Source organism: Eumetopias jubatus, unplaced genomic scaffold (genome assembly GCF_037043125.1).
Source record: "Eumetopias jubatus isolate StellerSeaLion01/CBP00866 unplaced genomic scaffold, mEumJub1_p1.0 scaffold_12, whole genome shotgun sequence".
NCBI lineage: Eukaryota > Metazoa > Chordata > Mammalia > Carnivora > Otariidae > Eumetopias > Eumetopias jubatus.
The window spans coordinates 60,981,727-61,001,512 of NW_028274818.1; the positions used below are offsets into that span (position 1 = coordinate 60,981,727).

Below are 19,786 nucleotides of genomic sequence, written 5' to 3' on the forward strand. Positions count from 1 at the left end.
CTGTTTCATCGGCCCCAAACTGAGCGTGGTGCTGTAGGAAAGAACAGGAGACTTACACACGCAGGGCCAGTGTAAGCCGTACATATTAACTGTAACCTTTCTGTAAACAACTGTCTGCCTGTGCACCACACCCCTTGCTTGTGCTACTTACTGAGGACCAGAGAGGAGCTTGCAACCTCTTGAGGACAGACGGTAGTCAGGTTTTTATGGAAAGAACTCTTCTGAGTGATGCTCAGCTGTGTGGTTCAGAGAAGAGGGAGGTTTAGTTTTCAGAGACCTCACAGAGAAAGTGAGGTTTGAGACAGACATCTTGTTTAAATATTAAATCGGCACCAAAATAACATTTTTCGCAATTAAACGAGGGTCCATCTATGGAGGGGAGTTGGGTGAGACCAGAATTCTAAAAAAAAAAGTAAACTTTTAAGTGCCAAGTGTGTATTGGATAAGAAAACTCATAACGTACTTTCACTATAACACAGTCTTACAGCGATCAGCAACCTTGGGCTCTTTGGATCCAACCACCTTGCTTTACTGATGAAGAAATAGGCTGCATGGGTACATGAAGTCCACACCAGGGGCGACGCAAGGCAGGTGTCCTCATGCACAGTGGCCGGCACCCCACGGTGTAGAAAGTGCTCCCAGGAGTGCTGAGCTGGCTTCATTAGTTGCACTCTGGCTTTTGCTAAATTGAGAGGGACTGTAGTAATTGTCCTACCTTTGTCTTGGATTCACAGGGAATTAGCCAAGTAGACCAATTCCGACATCATCCCCCCTCACCTCCCCAGGGACTGAGCCAATAAAGTGTGAGTAGACCGAGGAGGAAGACATGGTTCAGAATATCAGGAAAGTTAGATGAGCAGAGTGACTTGGACTTGCGCCTGAAACTGGCTTCCTTACCCAGCACCGGGGGAGGGAGGGGGCAGCGCCCTCTCCACTGACGGCCAAGAGGGTGAAGGTGTTGGTGGGAGTTCCCATTTGGGGCCTTGACTACGTTAGAAGAGGCAGGAAATGATCGCTTGCCCACGGACCCTGCCGTTCTCAATTCTTAAGAACTCAGTTAATGCTGAATTTGCAGCCACCTCTCTTTCTTTGGTTTGCATTATTACTTTTATAACAGGGTCGAACACGGAGCCTCCTTTAAGAACAACATAAAATTGGTCTGAATCGCTCAATTCCACAGCCTGTGGAAGTGCAAAGCCCTCCCCGTGACCCCAGGATTTTGGCAAATCCTCAGGCAGCCCATCTTCTATTGGCCTCCCCCCTTCTCCCAGCCTCCCTCCTCCACCTGTTTTCTCTGCCCTTTCTTCCTGGCCAGGGTCAGACTCTTCCAGTCTTGCTGGTTCCCACCATCTCCCTCCCAAATTGCCCTGGGAACTGTCAAAATATTCCCTGATATACAGAGCATGTCAGAACTCCCCAACTTTTTTAACGATGCAGAAAAATAGATTTTTAAGATTTTATTTAATTCCAACGCAGTTAATATACAGTGTTATATTAGTTTCAGGTGTACAATATGGTGATTCAACAATGCCCTGTATTACTAGGTGCTCATCACAACAAGTGCACCCTTGATCCCCTTCACCTATGTCACCCATCTCCGCACCCACCCTAGCTCCCCAATCCTCACCCCTAGCCTCCTATGCCCCAAGTGGAGAAATAGCACCCCCTTCCTAGAAAACGTCCCCGTTTGCAGGCTTTCTTTCAGGATATAGAATGGACACTTGTTTTTCTAATATACTTGACTACATCAAAAACTAATGATGTACTGCATGGTGACTAACATAACATTAAAAAAAAAAAAGTCAGTGCTGAAACTACTGTTTTACAAATCTCCAAAGGAGATTATCCAACTTCCTTTAGGTTTTATTAATGATGTTTTTGGTTACCAGGGCCACTTAATACTTCCTCACTTGTTTGTTCTTTTTTTTTTAAATTATTGTTTAATTTTATTAAGGACCTTTGTGAAGGTTCACTTGAAACAATTTAGTCTGTCCAGTCCAATTGAGTCACGAAGCGGCAAAAGCGGGCAGTTTGTGTTGGGTCAGTAATGTTCATTTATACTTACTCTACTACATGGCTGGGAAGAATACACAGAATTGTACAAAATGCAATATGATGAGTAAGGACAGTTGAATAATGACGCATAAAATAGATTAAATTGTAGTCATTTGAGCTGTTCCTTGAGATGTATGGCCGTCAGCTGGAATCCAGCATTCTTTTTGTTGCTGTTTTTGTTTTGATAAATTAAATAAGTTCGATAAAGTGATCCAAATAGGAAATCTGGAGCTCGAATATGAGAATTATTTCTTTGTAGCCTTCATCAGAGATGAGGGGTTCCCCACCAGCTTTATTGAGAAACAATTGACAGACATCACTCTATAAGCTCAGGGAGAACAGCATGATTGTTTGATTTATATGTATCATGAAGATTTGTCTGTTCTCATTCACATTTTCTCTTCAGAAGATCAACCTTTTAGAATAGGCATTGGAGAAGTGAGGCTTGATGCGGGAGGCTCTAACTTTTGCTCATGATGCAAGGCTGCCCCCGGACCCCGGAGAGAATTGACAGGGACCCTCTCCACAGGACCAGCGTGCGTATCGGTTCCCAGATGATGCAGGTGTCAACCAAGCCTCGCAACCGAGATGGAAAGAATACTTTCCCCACATCAATGAACCTTCCTAATTTAAATGTTTCCTAACATAGTCTGAATAACAAGTGTGGTTTCTGTTGAAACGAGGTGATTAATGACACAGAAGACTAGAAAACAGAACAAAGAGGCAGAGAATGAAGAAGTCCTGTTCATTTTAATTTATAGCAAAGACACAGGAAACCCCCTCCTCAGTCATTGTCTTTGTAGCATGACCCAGTTATTTTTACACCAACTATACATTTAGCTGTTAATATTAAATGTCTACTTTTGGATGAGGTGAAGATTTATAAATTAGCATATTTGCATTAAATGATGTGACGCTTCTCAATTTGGGAAACACATGCTTTAAATTTTAAAGACTAGACTCACCCTGAATTGCAAGTCTGCATTACCGCTTTTGTGGGCTCTGGGTGGGCACTTTTGTCTTTGTGGGTCCCTCTCTCTCTGAAACAATAAATATTAAAAATTAGATTTTATGAATGCATTGGTATAAAGATCAATCCAGGCTGGATTCATTCTCATATATTCGTTATATTTTTTGCTTCTGATTTTAGTATCAACTAAAATTAAAACATTTTCATGGACCCCTAAAAGTATGTGGGCCCTAGGCATTGTGCCCTCTGTGCCTCAGGGAATAGTTGGCCCTTGCTGAACTGTCCTATAAAGTCGGAGAAAAAGAACACACTGTCCCAGGAAGGGCTGATCCTACTTCTACCAATACTTTGGGCCTCCCTCCCCACTCCTTTCACGTTGAAATGAATGCCTTCAAAGTAGTCTCTTTAGGAAATAGTATGTTTATTCTAGTGATGCTGTCATTACTGAAGTTTTTCTAACAGCTCGATTTGGAGACCTAAGATGAAAATGTGAGATTTTTGAGATGTTGTTAAAACAAAACTATCTTAGTGAAAATAACATATTTTTTTTTTTTTTGCTGTAAAAAGAGGATTTGGTTTTTGTGGTATCAAACCTTAAAAAGCCAAGTTTAAACTTGAACATTGTATTATATGTATTTGGTCAAAGTGTTTATTTTTTTTTAAAGGCTACTTAGCTAAATGGTTATAAAACTAAGTTTGCAACCTTCTGCTAGATATTTCCTATTGCTGAGTGAATAATGTGAGACATATTTGTCCAATTCTCCAGAAGCAAATAGTATCTACTGTATTTTTCTTGCAGTATATTCTTTCTCTAAGCAGAGAATATCTAAACAAGGAACTATTGACTGGTAAGTCCAATGCTTTATTCAGCAATTGTCATTTCAGTAAAGTGCATGAACCTAACTAACCTTGTCACATGATTTACTGGGATTTGCTTATGATTCATTTTCATGGGTTATTCATGGGTTATTAGGGCAGGGTATGTACAATACAAAGTCCTTCTTGAAAAGTAGTTGTGATATATCCTCCGGCATCTCTCTCTCATCTTATCACTGATCAAAATAAAAATCATTTGTTCAACACATTCTATTCCTGCTATCTTCTTAGCACTGGAATGAATGAGTGCTCACTCCCCGAAAAACTCATGGACTAGAGGAACAGCAGATACCCTCGAAGGACGAGCAAAGTGGCACAATTAGCCCTGCACTACAGAAAGATGAAGAGCAGTACTTGGAGGCTGAAGAGGGCTGTGGTCTTTAGAGTATTGCGATAATCCCTGGGTGCATCAACCAAGCCCTGTACTAAAAGCTAGAGCACAGGAGGCAGAGGGGAGGGCGAAGGCTCATGATATTTGTGGAAGACCAAGTAGATAGAGGATATAGGAGGTTGAAAAAAGAGGAAGTTGTGAAATGTGCTCTGAAGACTTCAGTGTGTTACAGACCCACCCATTAATGGAAAAGCCACTGGATTGCAAATTAAATTTGTAGCTTGGATAATCAGTCCAATCACCTGCCAGGTAGCCCTTGATCATAACAGTTTTTTCTCCTCATCAGCATTTGTGCTAATCAGGTCCATTCCCCACAAAGCATGACACTTGAGTAATTCTACTATCTTTTAAGTCAATTCCTCTATGCAATCCAGCAGCCTCTGAGTTTTGGGGAGCAGAGATTCTTTGTGGTTTATCTGTGTTTCTCCACAGCCCCCTACCCAGTGTGAGTTTGCAGTGTGTCTGTTGAATTGAATTCAACTGGCAGGAGTCGTCTGTGAAGCTCACTCCTGCTGATTCACCAGGGACTTAAGAAATAGGGCTTAGTATTCTTAATCCTACTTCCTTATTTATATTTGCAAGACTATCCTTTGGATGGGTAGGTGTTGGGGGCAGGGATAGGTTGCTAGATATACTCATATTGATCTCAAGAAGCCCCAAAACAGCTTTTTTAAAAAAGTAGTCTATATCAGACCTAAGACAATCTGTTTAGAGCATCTTCTGAATTTATTAGGATAAAAATGAGAGCAAACATTCACTGAGGTACCAGGAAGTATGTTAAGTGCTCTATATGCATTGATTTATATAACCCTCCCAACAGCTCTGTGAGGTGGGAACTCTTTTCCCTCAGTTTTACAGGTGGTGAAGGAGGCTTCCAGAAAAACCACCCCCACCCCCTAGCAGTCCATACTGTTAATAAGTGGTAGAGTTTGGGCTGGAGCTTGCGCCCTTACTCTAAAGTCCATGCCTTTAACCCCTAGAGTCCGTGCCTCCAATATTACACACGAAACATCTGCTAACAGTAGGAGCCACAACTTGGGAAGAGCTGATCTTGGTGGACAGACCAGAAGCTGCCAGACCTGGTTTTCCTTAGGAATGTACTGCATGGTCTATAATTTCATAAATGCCATAAATACGTAAATAAAGTGAACACGGACTCTCTTCGCTCCTAAATGTTGTTTGGCATTTGAATTCTTTCACACAGTTGTCAGTCCTTTAAACAAGTGTGTGAGCCGCCGGCTTCCCGGGCAAACACTGGCTCCTGACCGAACAGCACCCCACTCCCCGAGACACAGGAACGAAATCATTGCCCTGTATCCCATGTAGGATTGTTTCTTGGCTCACTGTTCAGCAGGGGATGTTAATAATTGTTAAGCAAAGCAAGCAGGAAAAGGACATGTGGTCACGTATGTGTGATAAATCCTGCATGAAACAAGTTTCATAAGTTTTCTTACAGTATTCCTCAGGGCCTTTATTCTAGTATATGTGCTGCCAAAGCGAGCACCAGGGCCTTTATTCTAATGGTCGGCACGGTGGATTTTCTAGAGCAGCGCTGTCCGAGACATGACCACAAATGGCAGTCACATGTGTAATTTAAACTTTTATATGAACCACATTTAAAAGCCGAAAAAGAAACAGGTGAACTTAAGTTTAGCAATATGTTTTAACCTAATAGATCCAAAATATTATCGTTTCAATGTGTAATCAACAGAACACAGTTATTCATGAGACTTTTTTTTTTTTTTTTTGTACTGAGCTGCCAAAACCCAATGTGTACAACACATCTCCATTCAGTCTAGCCACAGGGGGCTGAGAACCAGGACCGCACAGCTCAGGGAGGTCCGAGTGTTAGCATTTTGCTAATGGCTTTGACCACAAAATGGTTTTGATTAGGAAGCATATCCAGGACTAGTGTTCTGTGGAAAATTCTTTGGGGTGTATTAGTATACATTTAAATTAAAAATATGTTTTTTATTTTTTTAAGATTTGATTTATTTATTTGACAGAGAGAGAGAGGTTGAGAGAGAGCACAAGTAGAGGGAGCAGCAGGCAGAGGGAGAAGCAGGCTCCCTGATGAGCAGAGAGCCCAACGAGGGGCTCGATCCCAGGATTCTGGGATCAGGACCTGAGCCGAAGGTAGATGCTTAAGTGACTGAGTCACCCAGGTGCCCCAAATAAAAAATAAATTTAATTTGATTTAATTTTTTCAAAGGTTGATTCCACAAACACATTTTGTGTTTATAAAAGATATCCATAGTGGTTCCGATAAACTCTTATTTCTCCGAAGTTATTTTCCAAAAGAGTTCTTAAACACAGATAAATAGATCTGATTTGTAGCTTTAACAACAATAAATAGCCTGTAATTATATACCTCTTACCCATTAAAATTAATAGGGACAAAAATAATATTTTACTCTTATGACAAGAATATAATGAATTCACTACTTTCTATAGATTGCTAGCAGGCAAAATAAAAAAGCACCAAATAATTTGATTCTATTTATTGAGGAGTTTTAAATCCTCTTGCTCGTTTTTTTTCTCTAAGTGTTCCAGTGTTTGATTACAAAAAGAATTAGTATCAAAAATCTTTATTTGCGACAACGTGACTCAGAAGTCTAGAGACTTACTAAAAAGAGATAAAGAATCAGACATAGCCTGAGAAAGGAGTTTGGCTGAGTATTTCTAATCACAAAGTCTTAAGTTAGAGGCAACTTTTAAAATATGTGCTGCCTGTTTCTTTTCCAGGGTGACAACTGTCATAGCAATGTAAAAATTTGCATGATGGAATTGGTTGGATTTTTTTTTTTTTTTGAGGATGAGGATAATTGATTTGTATTCATTATTTTTACTACCAAATTATTCTGGAACATTTGCCAAATAGCTGTCAAATGACCATTTTAAGTAATTTTTACATTCTTAAGAATAAACATCTCTAACCCACTGTTCTCAGACAACAATGACTATTTCAATTTGATTAAGTGAAATGAGAATTGAAATTGTATTTCTATTTGGTTTTCTTCTTTGTCTCCTCAGCTGCTGAGAAATACCCCAATGTGAAGGTGCACTTTGGCCACAGGCTGTTGAAATGTAATCCTGAGGAAGGAGTGATCACAGTGCTTGGGTAATCACCAGTCAGCCTGTTGACTGCAGAGGTGAAGGGTTGACACAGAGAACTGGATCTGTAAACTTTGTTCTCTGGCTTATTTGAAAGAGTTAAATGATTACCAAAAAGGGATTCAAAGGATTTCAGGTCAAAAACCAGCCTTGGCTGCCTTCTGAACACCAACACCAGTGATTCTTCTTGATTCTGAACCTGGCTCAGCATCCTGCCCCTGGTGGCCATCCTCTTCAAACGCTCTCTGCCCTTGAAACAGATGACACTCCACTGCTCTGTGTTTCCCCTCCTCTTTCTGGAAATGATTTGTCTGCCTCTCCTTGGCTGCCTCTGTTTCCTCTGAAGTTCCTAGTCCCATGTCCCATTCTTGCGATACGTCATGGATTCCCAGTCCGCTCAGCGACCACTTTTAAATTCACTTCACTAAAATGAACCTCTCTAGGGCGCCTGGGTGGCTCAGATGGTTAAGCGTCTGCCTTCAGCCCAGGTCATGATCCCAGGGTCCTGGGATCAAGTCCCGCATCGGGCTCCCTGCTCCTTGGGAGCCTGCTTCTCCCTCTGCCTCTCTCTCTCTCTCTCTTTGACTTTCATGAATAAATAAATAAAACATTTTAAAATGAACCTCTCTAGCCCATGCCTCTGTCTTCACTCTCTTCACTCTCCTTATTTCAATCCTAATCCATGCTACTTTCCTGTTCGACACCTTCACAGGTACCTCTTGCCATGACCTCAAACACATCTTAAAACTTCACCATCTATTTCTCTCCAAGCATGTCTACTCCTGACTTCCCTAGTGCTATCACCCAAATCATTAGAGTCATTCTTGTTGTGCCCTCTTCCCTGTTTCCTCCCATTAAATCTATGACCCCTGCCCAGTCTTTCTTACTCCCTGATAGCTTCTGAGCCTACATCTTTCTCCAGAGCCCCGTGGTCTCTGGGCTCTCACGTCTGCACACACAGGTTGCTGCACTCACCTAGTCCTCTCCGTGTCCCCTCCCTCCTGAACTCTGCCTCCAGTTCAATACATCCAGTGCCAAATGAGTTTTTCTAAATTACCACACTTCCTACATCAACCCCCCCAGTGGAAAAAGTTATTTTCTCTCTTTTGCCAGAAGAATGTATTTAAACCTTTTGTCTTAACATTCAAAATTCTCTTCTTCTGCTCCCTCTTTTCCCTCCCCACATTGTCTTCTTTCCCTGAGCTTATCTCCCGATACCCTGCACTCAAGCTAAACACACTGCTCTTGGCAAGTCCTGGGCACATCCATGCTGTGGTCCGTCCCTTCCCTCACTCTGCCTTCTTCTGGAGACTCCCTCCCTTTGTGCAGGGAGCTTTAGTCACACTCCCGTGGCCTGGCATGTCTTTATTAATGAGTACAGTGATGCTATTCTCATCACCGTCTCTCAGGACAAGGGCCATCACCTTCATTCTATAGCTATTGACTCCAAGCTCAAAAGTCAGATATGTACAAGTGAGGAGGGGCCCCCCTGAGTTGCTACGTTTTTATACCCAAACAGATGAACATCATCATTTTTAACACTAGACTGTTGTTATTTTTTTTAATGGTCCACTTTATTTTTCAGATCTGACAAAGTTCCCATAGATGTCACTTACGACCTCATTGCAGGATGTGATGGAGCATACTCCACTGTCAGAAGTCACCTCATGAAGAAACCCCGCTTTGATTACAGTCAGCAGTACATTCCTCATGGGTACCTGGAGCTCACCATCCCACCCAAGAATGGGGATGTAAGTCCTTTCCCTTCTTTGGCTCCTCCCCACAGCCGTCCCACCCCTCGGACTAGGGAAGACACGTATTCTAGTGCACTTGTTCTTGGCAGCATGTCTGGATGAATTCTCAGGTCTGTCATAGTCCCTTGTAAGGCATAAAAAGTTGGGTGTGCAAATATCCCTTTAATAATATCACTTCTCTCCCTTGCCTTCGATATATGCTTTCTTGAGTGGGCAGGAAAGATGAGACATCACAGCTACCCTACTGGAAATGCACAGGGAATTTGTCTGACATAATCATGTCATTTTTTTATTTTTTCTTGGGAGGGAAAAAATGGTCAGGAATCTTTCTGTATACTGACAATACAGAGTTCTTATACTATATCAAATTATAGTTATTAAATAAAGTGAATAGAAATTGTTGCAAAGAGGTTTCCATTGCATTTTTCTCATTTCTTAGTTCCCAAGTTCAACCCTATGTGGCTTGAGGCAAGTACATCCTAGGTATGTTTTATATCATCATAAGTAAATAGATGTAGGAACTAAGGGAAATTAAAATACTAGCAAAAACAACAAGGATCTTGGCTTACAGGTAAAGATAAGTAAATAGTATTCATTAAAATTTGATTTGCATAGAAAACATCCGTTTTGAGGTACAGATGCAATCTATCTTATTTGAAATTCAGACATCTATAAAATAGCTAGTCAATTTGTGATAGTGCTATTACATACCAGGTATATAACCAAACTGTATCAGCCAGTCAAATCTGTATTTTAACATTAAATCATTGTCTATTTTTTCCTCCTAGTCACAAAAGTATTTAGTAATTCTGAAGTGCTAGTCTTATGGTTTTCAGGTGAGCCTTGTTCTCATGGCCCAGGATCTGATAATCCTGGGTTATAGGATATTAGGATCCTGTTGAAAAATTACCCCAGACGAGTGGACTCATGCCTCCTAACGTAGATTTAAGATCGCCATTTATTTTTTCTAGGTGTTCATATTTAATAGTGATGATTAGTGGTTTACAAAAAGTCTCTGCTCTTAAAGAAGGAACACTGTTTTGACATAGCATTGGGACTCAGACCTGGAAGTATTTTAACATGGCCCCAAAACAGTCCTAGGAAAACTCCCTTCCTTTCCTTCCTTTCTTTCTTTCTTTCTTTCTTTCTTTCTTTCTTTCTTTCTTTCTTTCTTTCTTTCTTTCTTTCTTCCTTCCTTCCTTCCTTCCTTCCTTCCTTCCTTCCTTCCTTCCTTCCCTCCACCTGTCTCTGTCTCTCTGTCCTGCCTCCCCTTTCTTTAACATAATGACTCTCCATTCCATCTCCAAGGGTTGGAGTGGGGGAGAAAGATTGGGTGAGGGACAGCATGGGTGAATATTGGGGGGGTGCTTAGAGAATTGGGTGGGAGGCTCATCTCGAAGCTGCTTTTGCATAGCAAGCAACTGTTTTGCTCACATTTCATATTTGGAAAGACTTGTGGTGAGGGCCCAATGGGGATTACTGGAGCCTGCTCTTGGTTAAAGATATCTATTGAGAGTATGACTTGATAATAAAGAAGCTGAAATTTTAAAGGATTATTTTCTAGAGTCATGAAATATGTATGAACATCAGAATATTCTTGGTATCATAGTTGCTACATCAAAACAACATATAAACCACTAATGGTGAGGATGGGGCGCGAGGGGAGGTGTATGTATTGTCTCCCAAACTTTTTCATTAGCTGTTTGAACTTTCACTAATGTAGTAAATGATAAATCGGTTTCAGAGCTTCACTCTTATCTTTTGGAGTTCTAAAAGGTCATAGAAGGGGGGCGGAGCAAGATGGCGGAGGAGTAGGAGACCTGGATTTCCTCTCATCTCAGGAATTCAGCTGAATAGGGATCAAACCATTCTGAACACCTACGAACTCAACAGAAGATCGAAGAAGAGAGTAGCAACAACTCTCTGAACAGAGAAGCGACCACTTACTGGAAGGTAGGACGTGCGGAGAAGTGAATCCGAGGCGATATTCGGGAGGATAGACGGCGGGGGAGGGGGCATCCGTCGGCCGCTTCTGGCAAGTGCTAGAGAGTGGAGGACAAAATCGGAACTTTTGGAAGCCAGCTCCGCTGAGGGACGTCGCTCCAGTGGCTAAGCGGGAGGTGGAAACCTCGTGGGACGGTGTGGTCTCAGGACCCGCGGGGTCACAGAAAGACCGGGGGTGCCTGAGTGCGGCAGAGCTCCCAGGTATCAGAGCGGGGAAGCCAGCTGCAGAGATGGAGCCGAGGTGTGGGCTCTCAGCTCGGGGTTGCCATAAACTGTGATCCGCGGCCCAGCTGGGACACTGTGCCTCCAGCAGGGACCCAACAAGCAGCAGAGCCGGGGAGACTCCCCTCCCTCCCCCAGGAGGAGCGGCATGGGAGCACACCGCAGGGATCTGCTGGGTTTGGAGACTCCACACGGGGTCGGGTGCCAGAGATAGAAATGCTCGGTCACAGGCTGGGTGAGCACGGAGTGCGGCCGGAGACCGGGGAGACGGGAGTGATTGCTTTTCTCAGGGGGCGCACCGAGGAGCGAGCCCCGAGTTCTCAGCTCCTCCGGGCAGAGAGTGGGAGGCCACCATTTTCACCCTGGTCCTACAAAGATGTACCGAGAGCTTGCAGGGAACAAAAGCTCCCTAGAGCAAACCTGAGCAGCTTGCTTAGCCCGGACCAACAAGGGCGGGGCAATTCCGCCTCCGGCAAAGACATTTTTTTTTTTTATAGATTTTATTTATTTATTTGAGAGAGAGAGAATGAGAGATAGAGAGCACGAGAGGGAAGAGGGTCAGAGGGAGGAGCAGACTCCCTGCCAAGCAGGGAGCCCGATGTGGGACTCGATCCCGGGACTCCGGGATCATGACCTGAGCCGAAGGCAGTCGCTTAACCAACTGAGCCACCCAGGCGCCCCCGGCAAAGACATTTGGGAACCATGGCAACAGGCCCCTCCCCCAGAAGATCAGCATGAACAGCCAGCAAGCCAAGACCAAGTTTACCGATCAAGGAGAACGGGAGAACTCCAGCGCTAGGGGAATACTGCACATAGAATTCATGGCTTTTTTACCATGATTCATTAGTTTTTCAAAGTTAATTTTTTTAACTGGTTTTTTTTTTGAATTTTTCTTTTTCCCTTTTTCAACCAACATCTTATCAATCCCTTTTTTAAAAAAAACATTTTTTTTCATTTTTAGAGTCATATTTTATCCCTTCATAGTAGTTACCCATATTTTTGGCATATATATATGTATATAAGTTGTTCTCTCTTTAAAATTTTGAGATACAGTTTCTTCTAACAGATCAAAATATGCCCTAAATCACTAGTGTATGGCTTTGTTCTAGTCTCCTGCCTGATCACAGTCTCTCCCATTTTTTCTTTTTTTTTTTTAAATCTTCTTTCTTCTTTCAAACAACTTCTTATCTTATCAATTCCTTTTATAAAATCTTTTATAATTTTCATCTTTACAGTCATCTTCCATCCCTTCATTGTATCAACCCTTATTTTGTACATATATAAGTCTTTCTTCCTTTAAAATTTTAGGAGGCACTTTTTTCTAACAGAACAAAATACATCCAAAATCTAGTGTGTGGCACTGATCTATGCACTAGCCTGATCATATTTGATCATATTCTGTTTTTTTTTGTATTGTTCTGTTTTTGTTTTTATCTTTTTGGTTTTTTTTTTTCTTTCATTTTTCTTTCTTTCCCTTTCTTTTCCCCTGGTTTCAGGTCTTTTCTGATTTGTATAGAGTATATTTGCTGGGGACGTTGTTAACCTGTTAGCATTTTGTTCTCTCATTCATCTATTCTCCTCTGGACAAAATGACAAGACGAAAAAAATCACCTCAGCAAAAAGAACAAAAGGTAGTACCATCAGCCAGGGACCTACTCAATACGGACATTAGTATGATGTTAGACCTAGAGTTCAGAATCATGACTTTAAAGATACTAGCTGGGCTTGAAAAAAGCATGGATGTTATTAGAGAAACCCTTTCTGGAAAAATAAAAGAACTAAAATCTAACCAAGTCGAAATCAAAAAGGCTTTTAATGAGGTGCGATCAAAAATGGGGGCACTAACTGCTAGGATAAATGAGGCAGAAGAGAGAATCAGCGATATAGAAGACCAAATGATGGAAAATAAAGAGGCTGAGAAAAAGAGAGAGAAACAACTACAGGATCACGAGGGCAGAACTCGAGAGATAAGCGATACCATAAGACAAAACAACATTAGAATAATTGGGATCCCAGAAGAAGAAGAAAGAGACAGAGGGGCAGAAGATATATTGGAGCAAATAATAGCAGAGAACTTCCCTAATGTGGGGAAGGAAACAGGCATCAAAATCCAGGAGGCACAGAGAACCCCTCTCAAAATCAATAAAAATAGGTCAACACCCTGACATCTAATAGTAAAACTGACGAGTCTCAGAGACAAAGAGAAAATCCTGAAAGCAGCTCGGGAGAAGAGATATGTAACCTACAATGGTAGAAATATTAGATTGGCAACAGACCTATCCACAGAGACCTGGCAGGCCAGAAAGGACTGGCATGATATCTTCAGAGCACTAAACGTGAAAAATATGCAGCCAAGAATACTATATCCAGCAAGGCTGTCATTGAAAATAGAAGGAGAGAGAAAAAGCTTCCAGGACGAACAAAAACTAAAGAAATTTGCAAACACGAAACCAGCCCTCCAAGAAATATTGAAAGGGGTCCTCTAAGCAAAGAGAGAGCCTAAAAGCAGCATAGATCAGAAAGGAACACAGACAATATACAGTAACAGTCACCTTACAGGCAATACAATGGCACCAAATTCATACTTTCAATAGTTACCTTGAATGTAAAAGGGCTAAATGCCCCAATCAAAAGACACAGGCTATCAGATTGGATTAAAAAACAAGACGCATCAATATGCTGTCTGCAAGAGACTCATTTTAAACCCAAAGACACCCCCAGATTGAAAGTGAGGGGGTGGAAAACCATTTACCATGCTAATGGACACCAAAAGAAAGCTGGGTGGCAATACTTATATCAGACAAATTAGATTTTAAAACAAAGACTGTAATAAGAGATGAGGAAGGACACTGTATCCTACTTAAAGTGTCTCTCCAACAAGAAGATCTAACAATTGTAAATATCTATGCCCCTAACATGGGAGCAGCCAATTATATAAGGCAATTAATAACAAAAGCAAAGAAACACATTGACAACAATACAATAATAGTGGGGGACTTTAACACCCCCTTCACTGAAATGGACAGATCATCTAAGCCAAAGATCAAAAAGGAAATAAAGACTTTAAATGACACACTGGACCAAATGGACTTCACAGACATATTCAGAACATGCCATCCCAAAGCAATGGAATACACATTCTTCTCTAGTGCCCATGGAACATTCTCCAGAATTGATCATATCCTAGGTCACAAATCAGGTCTCAACCAGTACCAAAAGATTGGGATCATTCCCTGCATATTTTCAGACCACAGTGCTTTGAAACTAGAACTCAATCACAAGAGGAAAGTCAGAAAGAACTCAAATACATGGAGACTAAAGAGCATCCTACTGAAGAATGAATGGGTCAACCAGGAAATTAAAGAAGAATTAAAAAAATTCATGGAAACCAATGAAAATGAAAACACAACTGTTCAAAATCTTTGGGATACAGCAAAGGCAGTCCTGAGAGGAAAGTATATAGCAATACAAGCCTTTCTCAAGAAACAAGAAAGGTCTCAAATACACAACCTAGGTAGCAACCTCTTCGACCTCAGCCACAGCAACTTCTTCCTAGAAACATCGCCAAAGGCAAGGGAAGCAAGGGCCAAAATGAACTATTGAGATTTCATCAAGATAAAAAGCTTTTGCACAGCAAAAGAAACAGTCCACAAAACCAAAAGACAACCGAGAGAATGGGAGAAGATATTTGCAAATGACATATCAGATAAAGGGCTAGTATCCAAAATCTATAAAGAACTTCTCAAACTCAACACCCAAAGAACAAATAATCCAATCAAGAAATGGGCAGAAGACATGAACAGACATTTTTCCAAGAAGACATCCAAACGGCCAACAGACACATGAAAAAGTGCTCCACATCACTCGGCATTAGGGAAATCCAAATCAAAACCTCAATGAGATACCACCTCATACCAGTCAGAATGGCTAAAATTGACAAGTCAGGGAACGAGAGATGTTGGCGGGGATGCGGAGAAAGGGGAACCCTCCTACACTGTTGGTGGGAATGCAAGCTGGTGCAGCCACTCTGGAAAACAATATGGAGGTTCCTCAAACAGTTGAAAATAGAGCTACCATACGATCCAGCAATTGCACTACTGGGTATTTATCACAAAGATACAAATGTAGGGATCCAAAGGGGTACGTGCACCCCAGTGTTTATAGCAGCCACGTCCACAATAGCCAAATGGTGGAAAGAGCCAAGATGTCCATCGACAGATGAATGGATAAAGAAGAGGTGGTATATATACACAATGGAATATTATGCAGCCATCAAAAGGAATGAGATCTTGCCATTGCAACGACGTGGATGGAACTGGAGGGTGTTATGCTGAGTGAAATAAGTCAATCAGAGAAAGACATGTATCATATGACCTCACTGATATGAGGAATTCTTAATCTCAGGAAACAAACAGTGTTGCTGGAGTGGTGGGGGTTGGGAGGGATGGGGTGGCTGGGTGATAGACATTGGGTAGGGAATGTGCTATGGTGAGCGCTGTGAATTGTGCAAGACTGTTAAATCACAGATCTGTACTTCTGAAACAAATAATGCAACATATGTTAAGAAAAAAAAAAGAAGAAGATAGCAGGAGGGGAAGAATGAAGGGGAGTAAGTCGGAGGGGGAGACAAACCATGAGAGACGATGGACTCTGAAAATCAAACTGAGGTTTCTAGAGGGGAGGAGCGTGGGGAGGATGGGTTAGCCTGGTGATGGGTATTAAAGAGGGCACATTCTGCGTGGAGCACTGGGTGTTATGCACAAACAATGAATCATGGAACACTACATCAAAAACTAATGATGTAATGTATGGCGATTAACATAACAATAAAAAATTTTAAAAAAGTAAAATAAAAGGTCATAGAAGTGGTCTAAAGACAGCAAAAGGAAAAGCAAGGACCCTGTACCTCATCCAGTCTGGTCTCCTTACTCACACCTCCTAAACTCCTGACCTAAAACACTGCTCATTTCTGCTGCCTCTGCTTTGCTCAGCAATGGAAGGCCATTGCTGGAGGTGGCCTTCCAGAAGCCACCTTCCTTTACTTCTTATCTAATCTATAGATCCCTTTGTAGTTTTTACCACTCCGGCCCCACACATTTCTTCCCTGTCTAGCTCTTATTTCCTGTCCTTCAACTTCAGCATCTGCCTATTCAACTGCATTGGAACCTCTCTGAGGGCAGAGAGTGACACACTGACTCATATCTGTGTCTGCGTGTTGAGCTTATTTTGAGGGTCTGAGATAAAAAGCCAGGAAGGACTAACAGTGTAAAAATGCTGGCTAGGAGACTTGCTGCCCTTCCCGTGTTTTTCTTACCATGGAAGATACACAGATCGCAGGTGCTCGCAGACTTGAAATGGTTGGAAACTGATTACATGTTCCTATGTATCATACCCCCAGGAACCTCCAGGATTAGGTTCAGTAGGGTCAATAGGCTGCTATTGGTTTGTCTTGGGATCACTAAAAAGAGAAGACTTCCTTCTATTATTTATGTTGTAGGAAGCAAGTGATAAGAGGCTCGTTGGCAAAATTTTATTTTGCCCATGAAATTTAAACTTAGGACCTTTCTGTTCACACAAATAAGTTCCCAAGTAAGGTGAAAAATAAGGTATAAAAATATCACACACACACACACACACACACATACACACACACACACACACAAACACATATATATGGACATATACATATATAGTTTATATGTGTATGTGTATAATGTATATTTATATACATGTACGTGTTTATGCGTATGGGGGTGTGTGTCTGCGTGTGGGCTTAGAAATGAAGAGAGAAGGAGAGAGAGAGAGAGAGAAAACATCTCACAGCTTGTTCTCAAATCTTGAATTTTATCTGGTATCAAGAACCCACCTAAGGGGCACCTGGGTGGCTCAGTTGGTTAAGCGACTGCCTTCGGCTCAGGTCATGATCCTGGAGTCCCGGGATCGAGTCCTGCATTGGACTCCCTGCTCGACAGGGAGTCTGCTTCGCCCTCTGACCCTCCCCCCTCTCATGTGCTCTCTCTATCTCATTCTCTCTCTCTCAAATAAATAAATAAAATCTTAAAAAAAAAAAAAGAACCCACCTACGTTATAGGAATTTCTAAAGACAGGACAGGAAGGATTTTTAAGACAACTTCTACTTTAAATAAGAGAAGGTGTGCATATCCCCATGTGTATGATACTATTTGAATTGCTACAGAAACAGTCATAACATAAGCAGAGTCAGTTTTATAGATGTGCTGCATTAGTGCATTAATCCAACACAAATATAATTTTTCCCCCTACAGTACGCCATGGAACCTAATTATCTGCATATTTGGCCTAGAAATACCTTTATGATGATTGCACTTCCTAACACGGTAATATAGAATTTATCTATGTAATTTTGCACCTATAATTAAAGTTTTTCATTACTTACTTTGTATTTTGTATGTATGCCTAATTGCTTTTACACTTAGCATGTGTATACTTAACATCATTGTTCAGTCTATTTAGTGATTATATCATTGAAACTTTGGGATTCCTGAGGAAAAACCTGAAGGAATTCCAATTATTTATCGTGGAAAGGAGACTGAACACATATAAGTTACAAGTGGCAGTTTGTGTGTGATGCCTGTCCTCTCCCCCAAGATGGTGTAGGAGGAAATGGCCTTCCAATAAAGCCAAAGAGATTCGGGTTCTACACAAGGCAGTCCTTCCCGTGTGTGAGATGTCTGGGACATTGGAATATAGATAGTCAAAAAGGGGCATGGCTGTTCTTTCATTAGACCCTAGAGACTTTTTGCTCTCTAGATTTAGCTACATATTTCTCTAGTTGGTGGTCTTCTGTCCCTTGGCAGCAATGCTGGGGTCCAGTGCCTCGTGACATTATCTAAAGAGGAAGAAGAGACAGAAAAAGTGAGGAGAAGTTCAATCCAACCAGCCGATTAGTTATATAAGGAGGGTAGTGTTTGCAATTAGTAATCTAAGGAGGGTAGTGGTTGCTTGGTGAAATGGTGGTTTACTGTGTTGAAATTCTAGTAAGAGAGAAGCTGGGGAGCACCTGGGACTTGGCGGGGCTTTTCTTTGGGAGCGAGGGGAGAAAGCCAGCGGTGTTTCCTGCCGGCCTGGACATTTCTGCCAGGTGTCCCTTGGCCACAACAAGAACCTGAGACTACATTCTCTCACACTTTTCTTCTCCTTCTCGCAGAATAAATCCTTCACGTGTACTTTGTTCATGCCCTTTGACGAGTTTGAAAAACTTGTAACCAGCAGTGATGTACTGGATTTCTTCCAGAAGTACTTTCTAGATTCCATCCCTCTAATTGGAGAGTAAGTTTCAAGATGTGCAAGTGTGCCTTTCTCTCCACTGCTTTGAGCTACTCAAAATCCAAATAAAGGTGCTGCATCTTACTTCCATTTGGATGAAATGTGACTGGTCCTGGACGATAAGCCTGTCTTAGAGCAAAAGTCTAAAGCGGATGTTGTACTGTGAGTGGGAATTCTGAAAACCCCATGGCAGGCCCAGTTTCCCTGGGAAAGACAAGTCACCAACGTCCCCAGGCCTCTCTGCCTCCTCTGTGGGCTCTCAGGCCCTTGGAGGTTGGTGTGCTGCAGAGTGGGGCTGTGGTTCCCTCTGCTGGTGGGCACACATGTCCAAGGCCCAGCAGATGCGAGTCTGGGTCCTCACTTACTAGCTGGGTTTGCTTTCCTAGCTCGCAGGGCCCTCCCGGGAACATGGTGATCCATCACTATGGATCTGCCCCAGAGTGTTGAGAGGACAGGACAAGTTCCTGCCTATAGATCGTTCGGCACATGGCCTGGCACATACAGAGCCCCCCAGCTGGGAGCTAGCTTGTTAGCTGTCTGGTTCCTCTGCTCCCTGTCAATGCCACTCCCCCCAAGGGTCTTGTCACTGGGTCTCACTAAGTACCTCTGCCCCCACTGTCCTCCCTGGAATCCAGCTCACTCCCCACCTCCAGCAGGTTTTCATGGAGGCAGCACAGTGCTGCAGAAAGCGAGATTTAAGGCTGCTTCTGCCCCTCACTCCCCGAGTCTCAGATCGGTCATCTTTACAATGGGCATCAGGACATCTACCTTTGGGGGCAGTTGTGACAGTGACATGCACTAACTGTATAAAAGGGGTGGCCCACTGCCAGCCCACAGCAGCTCTCTTTAAAATGGTCAATTTCCATCCTTACCTGCTGACTCAGTGCGCACTGATCTCCCTTTCTCTGATGTTGAGAAATCTCTGCACGCCAGAATTTACCCCTTACGTTTCGTGGTTATTTCTTGCCTCTCCAACCAGACTTAAAATTCTTGAGGGTATGTACTGTTTCTCTACTTACAGCTGCCACAAATCCTCTGTAGATGCCTGATGCTCACTAGCTTCCAAATCTATATAAAGTCGCGTTCATTTTAGTT

The 19,786-nt window shown here is 42.2% G+C and overlaps 1 protein-coding gene across 1 annotated transcript in view; it reads left to right on the forward strand.

Annotated features, from left to right (window-relative positions):
- KMO (kynurenine 3-monooxygenase) overlaps positions 1–19,786 on the forward strand; it is a 58,575-nt gene that overhangs the window by 24,089 nt on the left and 14,700 nt on the right. Inside the window, exons 5-9 of the mRNA XM_028111899.2 lie at positions 3,825–3,873; positions 7,326–7,413; positions 8,992–9,157; positions 17,671–17,742; positions 18,573–18,694. Coding sequence (XP_027967700.2) covers positions 3,825–3,873; positions 7,326–7,413; positions 8,992–9,157; positions 17,671–17,742; positions 18,573–18,694 — 497 coding nt within the window. The remainder of the gene's footprint in view (positions 1–3,824; positions 3,874–7,325; positions 7,414–8,991; positions 9,158–17,670; positions 17,743–18,572; positions 18,695–19,786) is intronic.